Raw genomic sequence first — 12,637 nt, forward strand, 5'->3', positions numbered from 1 at the left:
CTTCCAGTTTTTGATCAGCCACATGACGATCATTCAGATCTTTGAGTGTGTTGTATGCAATATCATGTTCTTTACAAGCTGCATCCAAAGGATTAATACCCCTGTCCCCTCTTTCTATTCGTTTCTCAAGTTTTGTACCAGGATCACAATATTGGTAACCAGGTACGTGTAACTCGAACGGAACTTTATTAATAATATCATTCACTAAACCTCGACTCTCTGATATATTCCAGAATTTAGGAGGTAAAGTATTGATAATTTTAATTACGTATCCTATACCTTTAGGATCGTTTACAATAAAATTAGCTAATTTGTCACTAATCATGGACTAGCTCGGGTAAAATTTGCACCCACTTATAATTGCCCTGTAGGGTGAATTGTCTCCACATGCGATTTTTTAATGTCCTGTTGAATCGTTCCACTATACTAGCTTTCAGATCACTGTATCTAGAATAATGTTTAATATTATGTTGTTGCATTAACTTAGCAAATGTAGAATTGTAAAATTCTTTCCCTCTATCTGTCTGTATATATTTTGGCGCCCTAAATAAAATTAGGTCTCTATACTCCCCCTGGCGTCTCACTGCGAGGAATAATTTGAATGGTCCCTGCCTCCCTTTGAGTCCAGAAGTGGTGAATGCACGTGTAGGATAAATGTAAATGCACGTAAGCGAAAAAGGTTAAAGACTAATGTGCTAACAGACTTTCTTATGATAAGTTTATAATAAACATATACGTATTCTCGCGTCTATAAGCCGCACTTTTTTCCCCGAAAAGTGGACCAAAAAATGGGGTGCGGCTTATACACGCGAATGATAAGAAAAGCATGTGCGGCTTATACACGCGAATGAAAGAAAGTGCAGCTACTGCTAGGATACTAAAATACATACGTTGATTTGTTATCTTTATCACATAATGGATTCATTAACAGCAAATCCAACAACAATGCATCTGTAGCAGGCTTTGCAACAATATGATATCTTATCTTTAAATAGTTTTTTGCAACAATATGATAATATCTTATCTTTGAACACGAATCATCCTTACTGTCGTATTGATCTGGAAACCATTCAGTAAAGTGAAGTTGTTAAAGAAGGTTGTGAGCCTGAGGTCAAGGTTGGTACTATTAAAGGGAGGATGTCTGGCAGAAGAATCTGCTACGATGCTCATTTTAAACTTCAAGCGATACGATATGCTGAAGGAAACGGCAACAGATCTGCAGCGCGATATTACGATGTGGACGAGTCTAACATTCGTCGATGGAGAAATCAGAAGGAACAACTTGCTGCAACAAGTGGCAAGAGAAAGACATTTCGTGGAAAAGGAGCCAAATTTCCACAGGTAGAAGAAGAAGTTTTGGCTTTTGTAAATGAGAGGAGAAGTGCTGGCTATGCTGTAACCGTAGACATGATACGTTTTCAAGCTCGTGAAGTAGCTTCAAAGTTAGACATCAGACGTCAAGCTTTCCGAGCTAGTGCGGGATGGTGTTCACGTTTTATGCGTAGGAAAAGTTTATCGCTTCGCCGTAGGACAACAATTGCGCAACATTTCCCTGCAGACTTTGATCAGAAAATTGTTAAATTTCACAAATACGTGATTCGAATGCGAAAGTCCAATGATTATAGCTTGTCTCAGATCGGCAACGCGGACGAAACACCTATTTACTGGGACATGCCTATGCCCAGCACAGTTGCACCGAGAGGCTCGCACACCGTATCGATCAAGACCACGGGTGGAGAGAAACAACGATCCACCGTAATGTTGGGTGTTCTTGCAGATGGAAGGAAACTGCCACCGTATGTTGTGCTGAAGCGTAAGAATGTGCCAAAGGAGACATTTCCGCCGGGTATTATCATACGTGCCCAGCAGAAAGGATGGATGGAAGAAGAACTGGTATTGGACTGGATAGACAAAGTGTGGAATAGAAGGTCTGGTGCATTGCTGAAGCAAAAGAGTTTGCTGGTGTGGGACAGCTTTCGTGGTCACCTAACAGACAGAATACAGACAAAATTGCAACAGTTGAAAACGGATGTAGCTGTGATTCCTGGGGGTCTAACGTCTGTACTGCAGCCCCTAGACGTTTGTGTAATTCGCTCGTTTAATGCTGCGTTCCGGCGTCTGTATAATGACTGGATTAGTGCAGGAAACCACGAGCTTACAGCAACAGGAAAGATCAAACGTCCGACTGTCAAGCAAGTGTGTGAATGGATTCTGGCAGCGTGGGAAAGTGTAAAGTCTGAGACAGTTGTGAAGGGTTTTCTGAAGTGCTGCATATCCAATGCCCTAGATGGTACCCAGGATGAAATGTTGTGGGATGATGATGTTAGTGATGAAGATGACAATACCTCTTGTGCAGAAAATATTTCAACGAGTAGCAGCAACGACAGTGAATAAGGGCTTTGAGGACTCAAACTGAATGATACGGTATTAATATGTAGATCATTGCGCTAAATAAAATAAAGGTTAAAATACTTTTAAAATACTTACTTGAAATTGGCTACCTACGCAAAAAAAAAAAAAGTCACTCGTGCGGCTTATACACGAGGTGCGGCTTATACACGAGAAATTTTATTTTCCTGAAATCTAAGGCCAAAAAAGGGGGTGCGGCTTATACACGCGTGCGGCTAATAGACGCGAGAATACGGTATATAAAGTTGTTGTTCACGTTTTACCCAGCAAGCCCTGAGATATCTAGAGTCTGTGTCCACCGATTGAACTAAGGAAGTTAGCACTTATGGGTAGACTTTTGCCGTCCTCCTAATTGAAGTGTGGCGATTACGTGGTGGGACGGACGTTGCACTTTCGTCGACTTGATTCTGTGGAACAGCCAATCAGAGCAAAGTTTGGCCATGGGAAGATAATCTGGGAGTTTGCAAAGGAGCTTTTCTTGTCTGTGGTTTCCGAGTGCTGGCTGTTTATGTTATAGTTTCAACGATTCTCGATAAAAAAAAAAGTAAAGAGATGGTGTGCAGTGCATTCGTGTTCAGTTCATTAATATTTATGTATTTATGCAAAGCGATGAGATGTGTACGTGACAAATAGGAGTAGCCGAAAATGAAAATCCTTATTATTACAAGTGTATCAATAAGTGTTTGACCTTTTTTTTTAATCTCGCGAATCTCATGTATGAATAATGCAAACCCGAGTTAAAAAGATTGTTCGATACGCATTGATTACCATATTTTTTTTTCAGCCAATCTCTAGTTCATACTTTTGCATTTTTAATAAAAGCATTAAGCAGTAATTCTCCTACAACATTTTTCAAATTGCTCGTCCACGCCCACCTTACACCTTTAAGCCGGCTTAAATGCTACGTAAATGCTTCCAAAAATCTTATAGCCGATTGTACTTTACATATTTACACCAAAGCATTTAATGGATCATTTCTGTAAGCTGTTCCAATTACAATGTATAATACATACAGCACGAAAGGCACGTCTAGTTATAATCTATCGTGAGTGCACCGTGTTTACAATTGAAAAAGCTAAACTATTCTTCCATACGTGTACAGTAAACATTTTAAAGTATGTATTTTATCAGCGCCATTGTTCTCTACCTAAAACCATTTAATACGAAGAGATATTCCTCTCGGTTGAATAGTTATCGTATTTTTAAAGTGTGAAGTGATACGTTGTTTACATCTCGCGCGGCCGCCATTATGGGAACAAAAGACTATCGACAAGTACGGTGTGACAAGTATCGTGTAAGGCGAAAACTAGCAAATGGGTAGTCAGTCCAGCGTCAGCTAGAGCATTCCTACTGGAAATCCAGTTCCGTGTGATTCAGGCTTTAAACGGGAGGGGGGGAGTAATCAGCGCCGTTACTGGATAAAAGTTCTACAATAGTACACAAAGCACAGAAAAGCACACACAACACCCAAACAGTGTACAAACCAAGTAATAAAAACAACTGACAAAAACAGACGTACGCTTGGCAACGTTGTAACGGGAGAGCGATGTTACCCCTATAACTTTTACTTCGCAATTGAAGTTGTTGACACTAGTGGAAGCACACACCCACGAAGACGATTGTAAGTCAGCTGCCAGTTGGGCCTGGGATCAGTATAGGTACCCATTTGTTAGAGGCTGAGTGAACAAACATCAAAGCTGCTACATGCAGGGGCATTGCTGGAAAAAATCCTACCTGGAATGGAATAAGGCAGGCCCATACCCAGGGGGGACAATGGCGGCCAGGCCCCCCGAAACTAAGAAATATTAAAATGTGAACCTAAAAGAAATCACGATAATAACATCGACAATTTTCCAAAATTGTAAAAGTTTAGATAGCTATTGTGCTTGCATAAATGAACGTGTTTGCTGTGCACAGAGGCAGACTCCCGAAGTCGGCAGCGTGCAATATTTGGTAATTTAGCTTTATGAACTTTGATCTAAGGATACCAAACGTCCCGATTTAAGATAAGAAAAGAAGACCTCCAGTGGCGGAGTGGTTAACACATCGCGCTACGAAGCCAGGGGTCCCGGGTTTGAATCCTAGCCTGGGCATAGGCCTTCTTTGTGTGTTCCTTCATCAATTTCATCATATGATCGCTCATCCTCATCGTCGCAATTAGACAAACTTAGCAGACAAGCAACGCAAAATAACATAATTTAATCAACCTCACTGCATTTCTGATCTTCAGTTTGTTCCACATTTTCGCATCAACCCTTCGCCCACCCCCCAAAAATTCCTGTGTACAATCCTCATAGCAACATATACAAAATAAAGATAAAACACATATGCAAGACTAATAGTATGCTCGTAAGTATGAAATCTTATTGATCATTAGATAGCAAGAATTAAATAAAATCTAACAATAAAAACTATTTTGTAATCTCTCACATAATATCATAATATATATATATATATATATATATATATATATTCGGATCTGGCCTCTCTACTAAAGTTAGAATTATTCATATAATTTCTCGCTGAGCAAAAATATAGTTATTGTTTTTATCTCCGTAACCTGGTAAAAGGGCGGCTGCAGGATTTTTTTGGTGGGGGGGGGGAAGATAAGATTTCATACCTTACCCCTCAGTCATAGAACTTGCATTTCATTGTTTATTATTATTATTATTTTACAATTCATATAGTTGAAATTGAGTGAAATTACCTTGGAGATGTTGTCAAATTCCAATTTTAGTCCACTATTTAAATAGAAACTAGATTCGCCTTGCTTGCATAGATATCTAACTGAGACAACTTAATCACCATCATTGCATCGTGTTTTCACGCGTCAAAGGCTACTGTATTAAAAAAAAGTAATTCAAGACGATGCCGTGTGAATTATTGAACTCGGATGCCGACTTTCGGGATCCCGAACAGACAAGAAATTCCAAAGGATCAGTGGCGACGATTAGGTTCGAAAACTTGTGGGGCGAAGTGTAAAAAGTGGGGTGGGGGAAGGGCGTTTACTTTCCCGTGGTACATAAGGTTTAGCATAGTGCGGGGACAAAAGTGACAAACAGTAGGGGGGAGGCAACTGCCCCTCCTCGCTCCAGCCTAATCACTGCCACTGCAAAGGATTGTATTCCGAAGTGGTTAATTATTGGAACTTTTTGCTGTAAAGGGTCAAAAATTTCTGCAGTTTAACGGTTCTTATTCCAGAAGTACAAACAGAAGGTTGTGAAGAATTCCAGATTTTCACCGCGTCCGTAAATTTCGAAAGTTTCCCAAACCCGAAACTGGTCCGGAAATGGCGATATTTTTCAGCCCCGAACGACTGGTTTATAAGAATTTCCCTTCCCAAATAGTTCTTTCCTAATTTTGTTCGACGTTTTCAGTCTGCAGAAAACAGTATCATTTGTGATAATAACTTGAGCCCGGATTTGTATGTAATTACATATTCTATTCCTTCTAGATACATACCTTCAACAGGAAAATGTCAACGAATCAGTGGTGGCGATTAGGGTTGGCGAGGAGGGCAGTTGTCCCCCTCCTTTTCACTACTTTTGATCTCGCACTATACTAAAGCTTATGTATTAAGGGAAAGAAAACTGTTCTTGCCTCCCCCCAGTTTTGCCACTTTGCCCACCCCTTGTTTTGGAACCCAATCGCCGCCACTGTGCATATTTGCTAATTTACTTTACATAAAATAACAAATTTCTGTAATTTTATCCTCTCCTGAATTCCTGATCCTTTTTCCTATATTTTGGATCTCTGAAACATGATGAAGAAAATTTGTAGCTAATGAATGAGATGCATAGTGCTTACGGTCACCTAAAATTGACTGCCAAGTCGAAAGACTGGCTGAAGACAAAAAACTGGTTTTCTCATTACGCATAGATGCTGGAGTTTCTCCCCTACCCCTTTTCTGGTTACATATTTTCGTTTTCCTTTTTGGATTTAGGCAAAGCACCTAGAAACTTGGCATCGGTGGACAAGAAAGATACTTTCCTGTACGTTGCGAGTTACACAATATGTTCCATTGTGCAAAAAAGTAGCTACAAAAGTTGCTATTTTCATTCGATTGTTCATTTTGATAGACGGCAGTGTATGCCAGCTGAACACATGGAAAAGTAGCTCTGTACCAAAACATAAGTAAGTCCTGTATTAGTTAATTCTTCTTTAATCTGCTTCTACATTTACGCATTGTACAATAATTTGCAACGTGAAAAGTATTTAATAATTGACAAAATTGGTTTCTTAAATTTGTACACGTCGTGGATGTGAAGAGGCAGGCAGACTTCGTTGCTGCCGTAGAACTCCGTCTCGTATTACCGGAGCCCACTGATCCGCATGAGGGCCACCATGATGGCTATGAGCCAGAGCACCATCATGCTGAAGAAGGCTGTTACAGGGCAAGCATTCTTAACTCTATTTAGGAGGGAGTGTCTACCTACCTTTGCGAATGCGTCGTGGATGTGAAGAGGCAAGCAGACTCCGTTGCTGCCGTAGAACTCTGTCCCGTAGTACCGAAGCCCGCTGAGCGGCATGAGGGCAACTGTGATGGCTGTGAGCCAGAGCACCGTCATGTTGACGGAGGCCTTACGCAGTGTCGTCTCCTTCCGAGCCAGGGGCTGCGTGATGGACACGAAGCGGTCGTACGTGATTATGGTCAAGATGAACACGGACGACTCCGAGCTCAGGGTGCTCAGGAATCCTGGAAGAGAAAGAAGAGCCGTTAGACATAAGGTAGGTTACTTCTGTAGTACAGGGTGATTCAGAAGTCCTTTAACACCCTCTATAAAATCTAAAGGAGTTAGACTGGGCACAATTGGTCATGATAGAAACAGGTTTGGTATAGGAGGAACCAATTTGTTGTGTTCCAAGCGGACGTCCGCAGTATTGAATTCAACTCAAAATTTTTAAATGGGAAAGGGGGGGGGGGTGATGTGAATGTCAAATCAAGCTAGATTGATTGATTGATTGATTTGCTTTATTTTACTTCTTCGCTATTTGTGCCACTTTTGGCTAATTAGCGAAGATGGGGATGAGTGATGACATGATGAAATTGATTAGTGGACACTCACAAACATCCATGCCCAGGCCGGGATTCGAACCCTGGACCACCGATGTCGTAGTGCGATGTGCAAACCACTCTGCCACGAGGGCCAGCTCAAATCAGGCTAGAATTTCACGAGAAATGCAATGGTGAAGGTTTTCTCAACCTATCTTAAATTAGGAAAAAGTTGCGATTTCATGATCGAAACAAATGTCTTATTTCCCAGGTGTGAGGAAACAGTGCCAGAATGCTCCTGACGGGTTCAGCAACGTTCTGATCTTCCCTTGTCGTTGACTGATCCTGTCTCCTGGAGTAACTGTCACATTCGACGCTGGATCTCGTTGGAGGTGACGTTGATTAAAATCATTTGCAATGGCACGTTAATTTGTCCGCATGCATAGGGATAGTCCTATTGAAGGTTCATTTGCTGAATAATTTATGTACGTTTTAGGCTTCCAGAGGGTAAGAAACCTATTCTCTTCATTGACGCAAATGTTTGGAGGAGGCGCCATCTTTAAAGTGATGAAATAACGTTTTGAAGCTCACTTTGTCAGTGTTACAGCACCCTTGAGGTAATTTTGTAAATACCAATTGATGCCTCATGTTAATTTGAGTATTTGATTGATCAATTGATTGATTGATTTGGTGATTATAGTCCACTTTATGCCCAGTAAGGCTAATCGGGACTGAACCAACAGTTTATAGTGGAATCCGAACCACTATGTGCCTCTACCGGGTTATCGAACCCGGGACCCCTTGATCACAATGCAACAACGCTACCACTGCGCCATCTACTTCGCAGTTTAAGTGATTATAAGACGCCGGAAAGTAGGTACGTCCTCTCTCAGCATGGCCACTACGCGCACACTTCCTCACAGTTCAGTTTTCTTTGGGCAAAGAAAATCCATCCAATAATCAAGAGGAAATTGAGACAGGATTTTCCCAAAGCAGAAACGTGCCTTTTGGCATATTTCCTGCCGCCTTCATCACGTGCTCTCTTATCGAACATTCCCACGTGTGCAGGGAAGGAATATAAGAATGTGAACGCCCTCGGCTCTCGGACTAAAGTTTCCTTTTAACAAGGTGGCCACTTCGTTAAGATCTTGAGATTTTCACTCCAGAATTAAATCCGTACGAGGTACGATCAAAATAAGTATAATCCAACATTATTTTATTTTCTGTAAACTTGTTGCCATTCAATTTCCTGAGGAAGTGACGTTGCATATGGTGCAGTCGCGATTTTTGATGCGAGAGTGGATCGGTTCAGAACCTTCGTGGCGAAAATGCCAATCTCCTTGTACAGGGTATCCAAGAAGTCAGTAACTTTTAACGTACGTAACTTTTGTACAAAAAGCAAAAGAAACATGAAACTTACACTGGGTATTGTCAATGCGTATTTTTTAAAACATAAAACACAAAAATAATACTCATGAACGTTCAGTATATACTCCAGACAATTTTAAATTCGATTAAAATCAACTGAAATATGTACATTGTTTGATTTTTGACCCGATTCACCCTAAGTTGCCCTGCCCTATCTACGTGTCGATCTATACTGCATGCATGTAATTTTTTAATGGATCGTACCAGTTCATTTCATACCCGACAAGCAAGTAGGTAAAAGTAAATATTCCCAGTGCTTGTTGCATGCCACGGTGGCAGAGAGAGAGGACGTGGATGTAGAGTCCGACATATTTACTACCTCACGTGGAGATGATGTGAGCAGTACCATGATCCGACCGGCTTTGCGCCCGGTACATATTCATTAGAGGCTGGATAAACTCCAGAGCCGCTTTATGTAAAGGAACGATGGGAAAAGTTCCCAACTGAGAGCAACCGTTTCGGGAATCGAACCCTGGTCTCTAGAGTGGCAGTAAAACGTTCTAACGACTTTTCCACCGCAGCTCCAATTCTTGAATAATAAAACATTATTTGATTACATGGTCTCTGGTTAACTTGCTAGGACGTTCCCTGGGTAAATATTACCACAATCCAAATTACTTCATTAAATCCAAATTATAATAGTTTTAAAACATGTAACTAACTATACATTTATTGATTGAAACCAGGATGATAAAAATCATGATTTTTATTTTAAAAAATCTTCTTCTTATTTAAGGCCGTACTAAAGGCAATTTTGTGGTAATTTTTCGATAACAGATGGCAGCACCGTTTGCCATGGCAACCGAGGGCCATGTTGCCAGATCTCCGCGTAAATATAACCAAGGTACATACATACAGGTAGGTCGATTAGGGTACTCGATGTGAGATGACGCCATATTGGTTAGAGGCGAGTTAGTGAATTAAAAAAAAAGTAGTAAATCAGGGAATTTGATAATCATGAGATTTTAGTTATATGTTCTTCTTACAGAAATAAGCAATATATCATCAGTAGAGGGTAGTAATAGTCGAAATATTAATATAAAATCCGTTGTTTTATATTAAGTATTTGTTTTAATATTTAGAACGCAGAAAGAAAACGCAATAATGAGTGTAGTTAAATATTAATATAAAATTCGTTGTTTTATGTTCAGTATTTATTTTAATATTCAGAACGCAGAGAAGAAAATACAATAATAAGTGTAGTTAATTCAAACACGAAACTGACCAAGTGAGGACAGTAATTGAAATAATTGAAAACATTTGTGAATAAGTTTGAAGCAAATGCTGCGTTGACTCAGGCACGCATCCAAGGGGGCTCAGGGGGCTAGAGCCCCCCCGAAAGTTTTCGGTTTACACTAGATAAAATGACCCTTTTTGGTTTCTTGTGTGTGTGAAATAAAATAATGTGACGAAAATTTAAGGAGAGAAATAATTATCGAGGCAAGGTAAATTTTTCTACAACCCTGTAATTGATAATAGCACGTGTCCAATGTGGGGATAAGGGGAGTCGATCCCCCAGGAAATGTTTCAGTTTGCACTAGATAAAGTAGGTTTTTGGCTTCTTGAATAATGTGACGATAATTTAAGAAGAGTAATAATTATCTAGGCAAGACAGAAAATGTTCTATAACCCTGTTATTGATAATAGCATGTATCCAAGATGGGTACCAGGGGGGGTCGAGCCCCTTCCAAGGGAAATCTTTCAGTTTACACTACATAAAATTAGGTTTTTGGTTTCTTGAAAGATGCGACGATAATTTAAGGAGAGAAATAATTATCGGGGCAAGGTAGAGAATGTTCCATAACCATATAATTGATCATAGCACGTATCCAAGTTGGAGATCAGGGGGCCGAGCCCCCGCAGGAAATTTTATCAGTTTACACTGGATAAATTAGTTTTTTTTTGCTTGTTGAATAATGTGACGATAATTTAAGGAGAGTAATTATCGAGGCAAGACGGAGAATGTTCTATAACCCTTTTATTGACAATATTGCACGTAAACTTTTCTTGCGTTTTCATTGTTGTTGTCGCGCGCGATCATTGTGTAAAGATTTGTTGTCATCATTTGGAAGCTGCACAACAAAGCGTGCCACGAGTAGGACGATTCTTTGTATTATTCATTCTTTGGAAAGCGGGAAAGGAAACGTTCTTAAATAAGAGGTGGAATCGAACCACCCACTGGTAATATTAACGAAACGTTTTACCTGCGGAACATTCTAGAATATAATGAAGACGTAAATACCCGGCTTCAATTTCCCGGTTGATCAGTACAACAGAATCTGTTAGTAATTTGAAAATGAAGAGGACTAGTGAGACAATTTCCCGTAAACTACCGAAGTCTACTTCTAGTTCGTGTCTAAAGTTGAAAATATTGACGTCTGTGGAACTCTAGGAGCCTCAGTGTAGTTCTAGTTCGGGGCATCGGCCGAAGAGATCGAAGGTCTAAAGTGAATATTTCAGGAGTACCGGATATTGGGGCGGTTTATTAAGACATAAATAAGTTGCACAGATCAACTGTAATTTTATTTGTGCCCGGCCCAAATTTCGTGTTTGCAGTCCGAGAATTTCATGGGATAAAAATGACTTTTATTTAAGCCAACTGGGTTCGACCCACACTCAAAAACTTAACCACTACAATGGGACAGCCGAAAATTATATGAATGTCGAGAAGAGAAAGCAGGAAGATGTTGGATATGTAGATATTTTAGCGGAATTTTCAGGCTCTGCCAGGACCCGAACCAGGGTCTCTGGCATGTCGTGCGGTTGCTCTACTGGCATACCCAGCATTTTCGAAGGGATGGGGGGGGGGTTACGTATACTTTTTCTCGGTAGTCAGTCTTCATTTTGCCATATTTCTCTGCCTTTGACGTTCTTTTTTTTTAGAAATACTGGGGCAATGAAGGGTTATGACCCCTATCACGCCACTGGAGATAAATGAGTGAGCATTTTATCATATTGGAAGTCGAAACATTAGATGTGTTGGGAACGGAAGGGTTTTCACTGCGCGTTAATTGTTTCTCGATCCAGCTGTGTTCAAAGAATACTTCCTTTGTTTCGTGCCGATATATGACAAGACTGCGGAAGCTATGACGGACAATTTTGAACACTTGCGAGTGCTTAGGCCTGAATATGAACAATTTGGTGGGTTTCAGCTTTTATAAGAGCTGCATACATGGGAAGACAAGACACATTAGTGGTGTTCAGGCTCGAATCAGGGAGAAATATTCGAGAACTGTGTGCATCCAGTTCACAGCCCACAGTTTGAATCTCGCATCGTCGAGTGGATTGTCCATCCATTGTGTAACAGCTTCGTGAAGACACTCAAAGACACCAAAGATGTTTTGATGCCTGATGAGAAGAAACGGACAAACACGTGATAAAACTGGCAGCCTTAAACGGTGGCTACTATTTAGGGGGCAGTTGCTCCTCATTATGGCCTCTTAATGCTAGGCCTTGTCTACCAAGAGAAAGTAAACTTTCCTTGCCCCCCCCCCTCCCCGCGTTGCCACCAAAAGGGCACCACTGGCCTTAAATATGCACCTGTGAGGTCTATCTATACCACTTAAAAATATATTGTCCCCCCTCGCCCCGAAAGGAATTTCTGGATACGTGCCTGCGTTGACTATACACTTTATTTTGTATGACAGTACTTTCTACTTTTGATTGGAGACTTTATACTCTGTCCCAACTATCTCTGCTGCAGCAAGGCAGCACATAGCGGCAGAGAAGGGGATCGAGTGGGCAGAGCGAAGCAGTACACGATGCTGCGAAAACTGGTAACTACAGCAGCTTTCCGCCGATCCGCGC

The 12,637-nt window shown here is 40.7% G+C and overlaps 1 protein-coding gene across 1 annotated transcript in view; it reads right to left on the bottom strand.

Annotated features, from left to right (window-relative positions):
• Positions 1–12,637, bottom strand: part of LOC146003488 (relaxin receptor 2-like) — a 354,498-nt gene that overhangs the window by 155,916 nt on the left and 185,945 nt on the right. The window contains exon 10 of the mRNA XM_083141779.1: positions 6,846–7,105. Within this exon, the coding sequence (XP_082997905.1) occupies positions 6,846–7,105 (260 nt within the window). The remainder of the gene's footprint in view (positions 1–6,845; positions 7,106–12,637) is intronic.

This window comes from Lepisma saccharinum, chromosome 20, assembly GCF_977018435.1.
Source record: "Lepisma saccharinum chromosome 20, izLepSacc3.1, whole genome shotgun sequence".
Lineage (NCBI taxonomy): Eukaryota > Metazoa > Arthropoda > Insecta > Zygentoma > Lepismatidae > Lepisma > Lepisma saccharinum.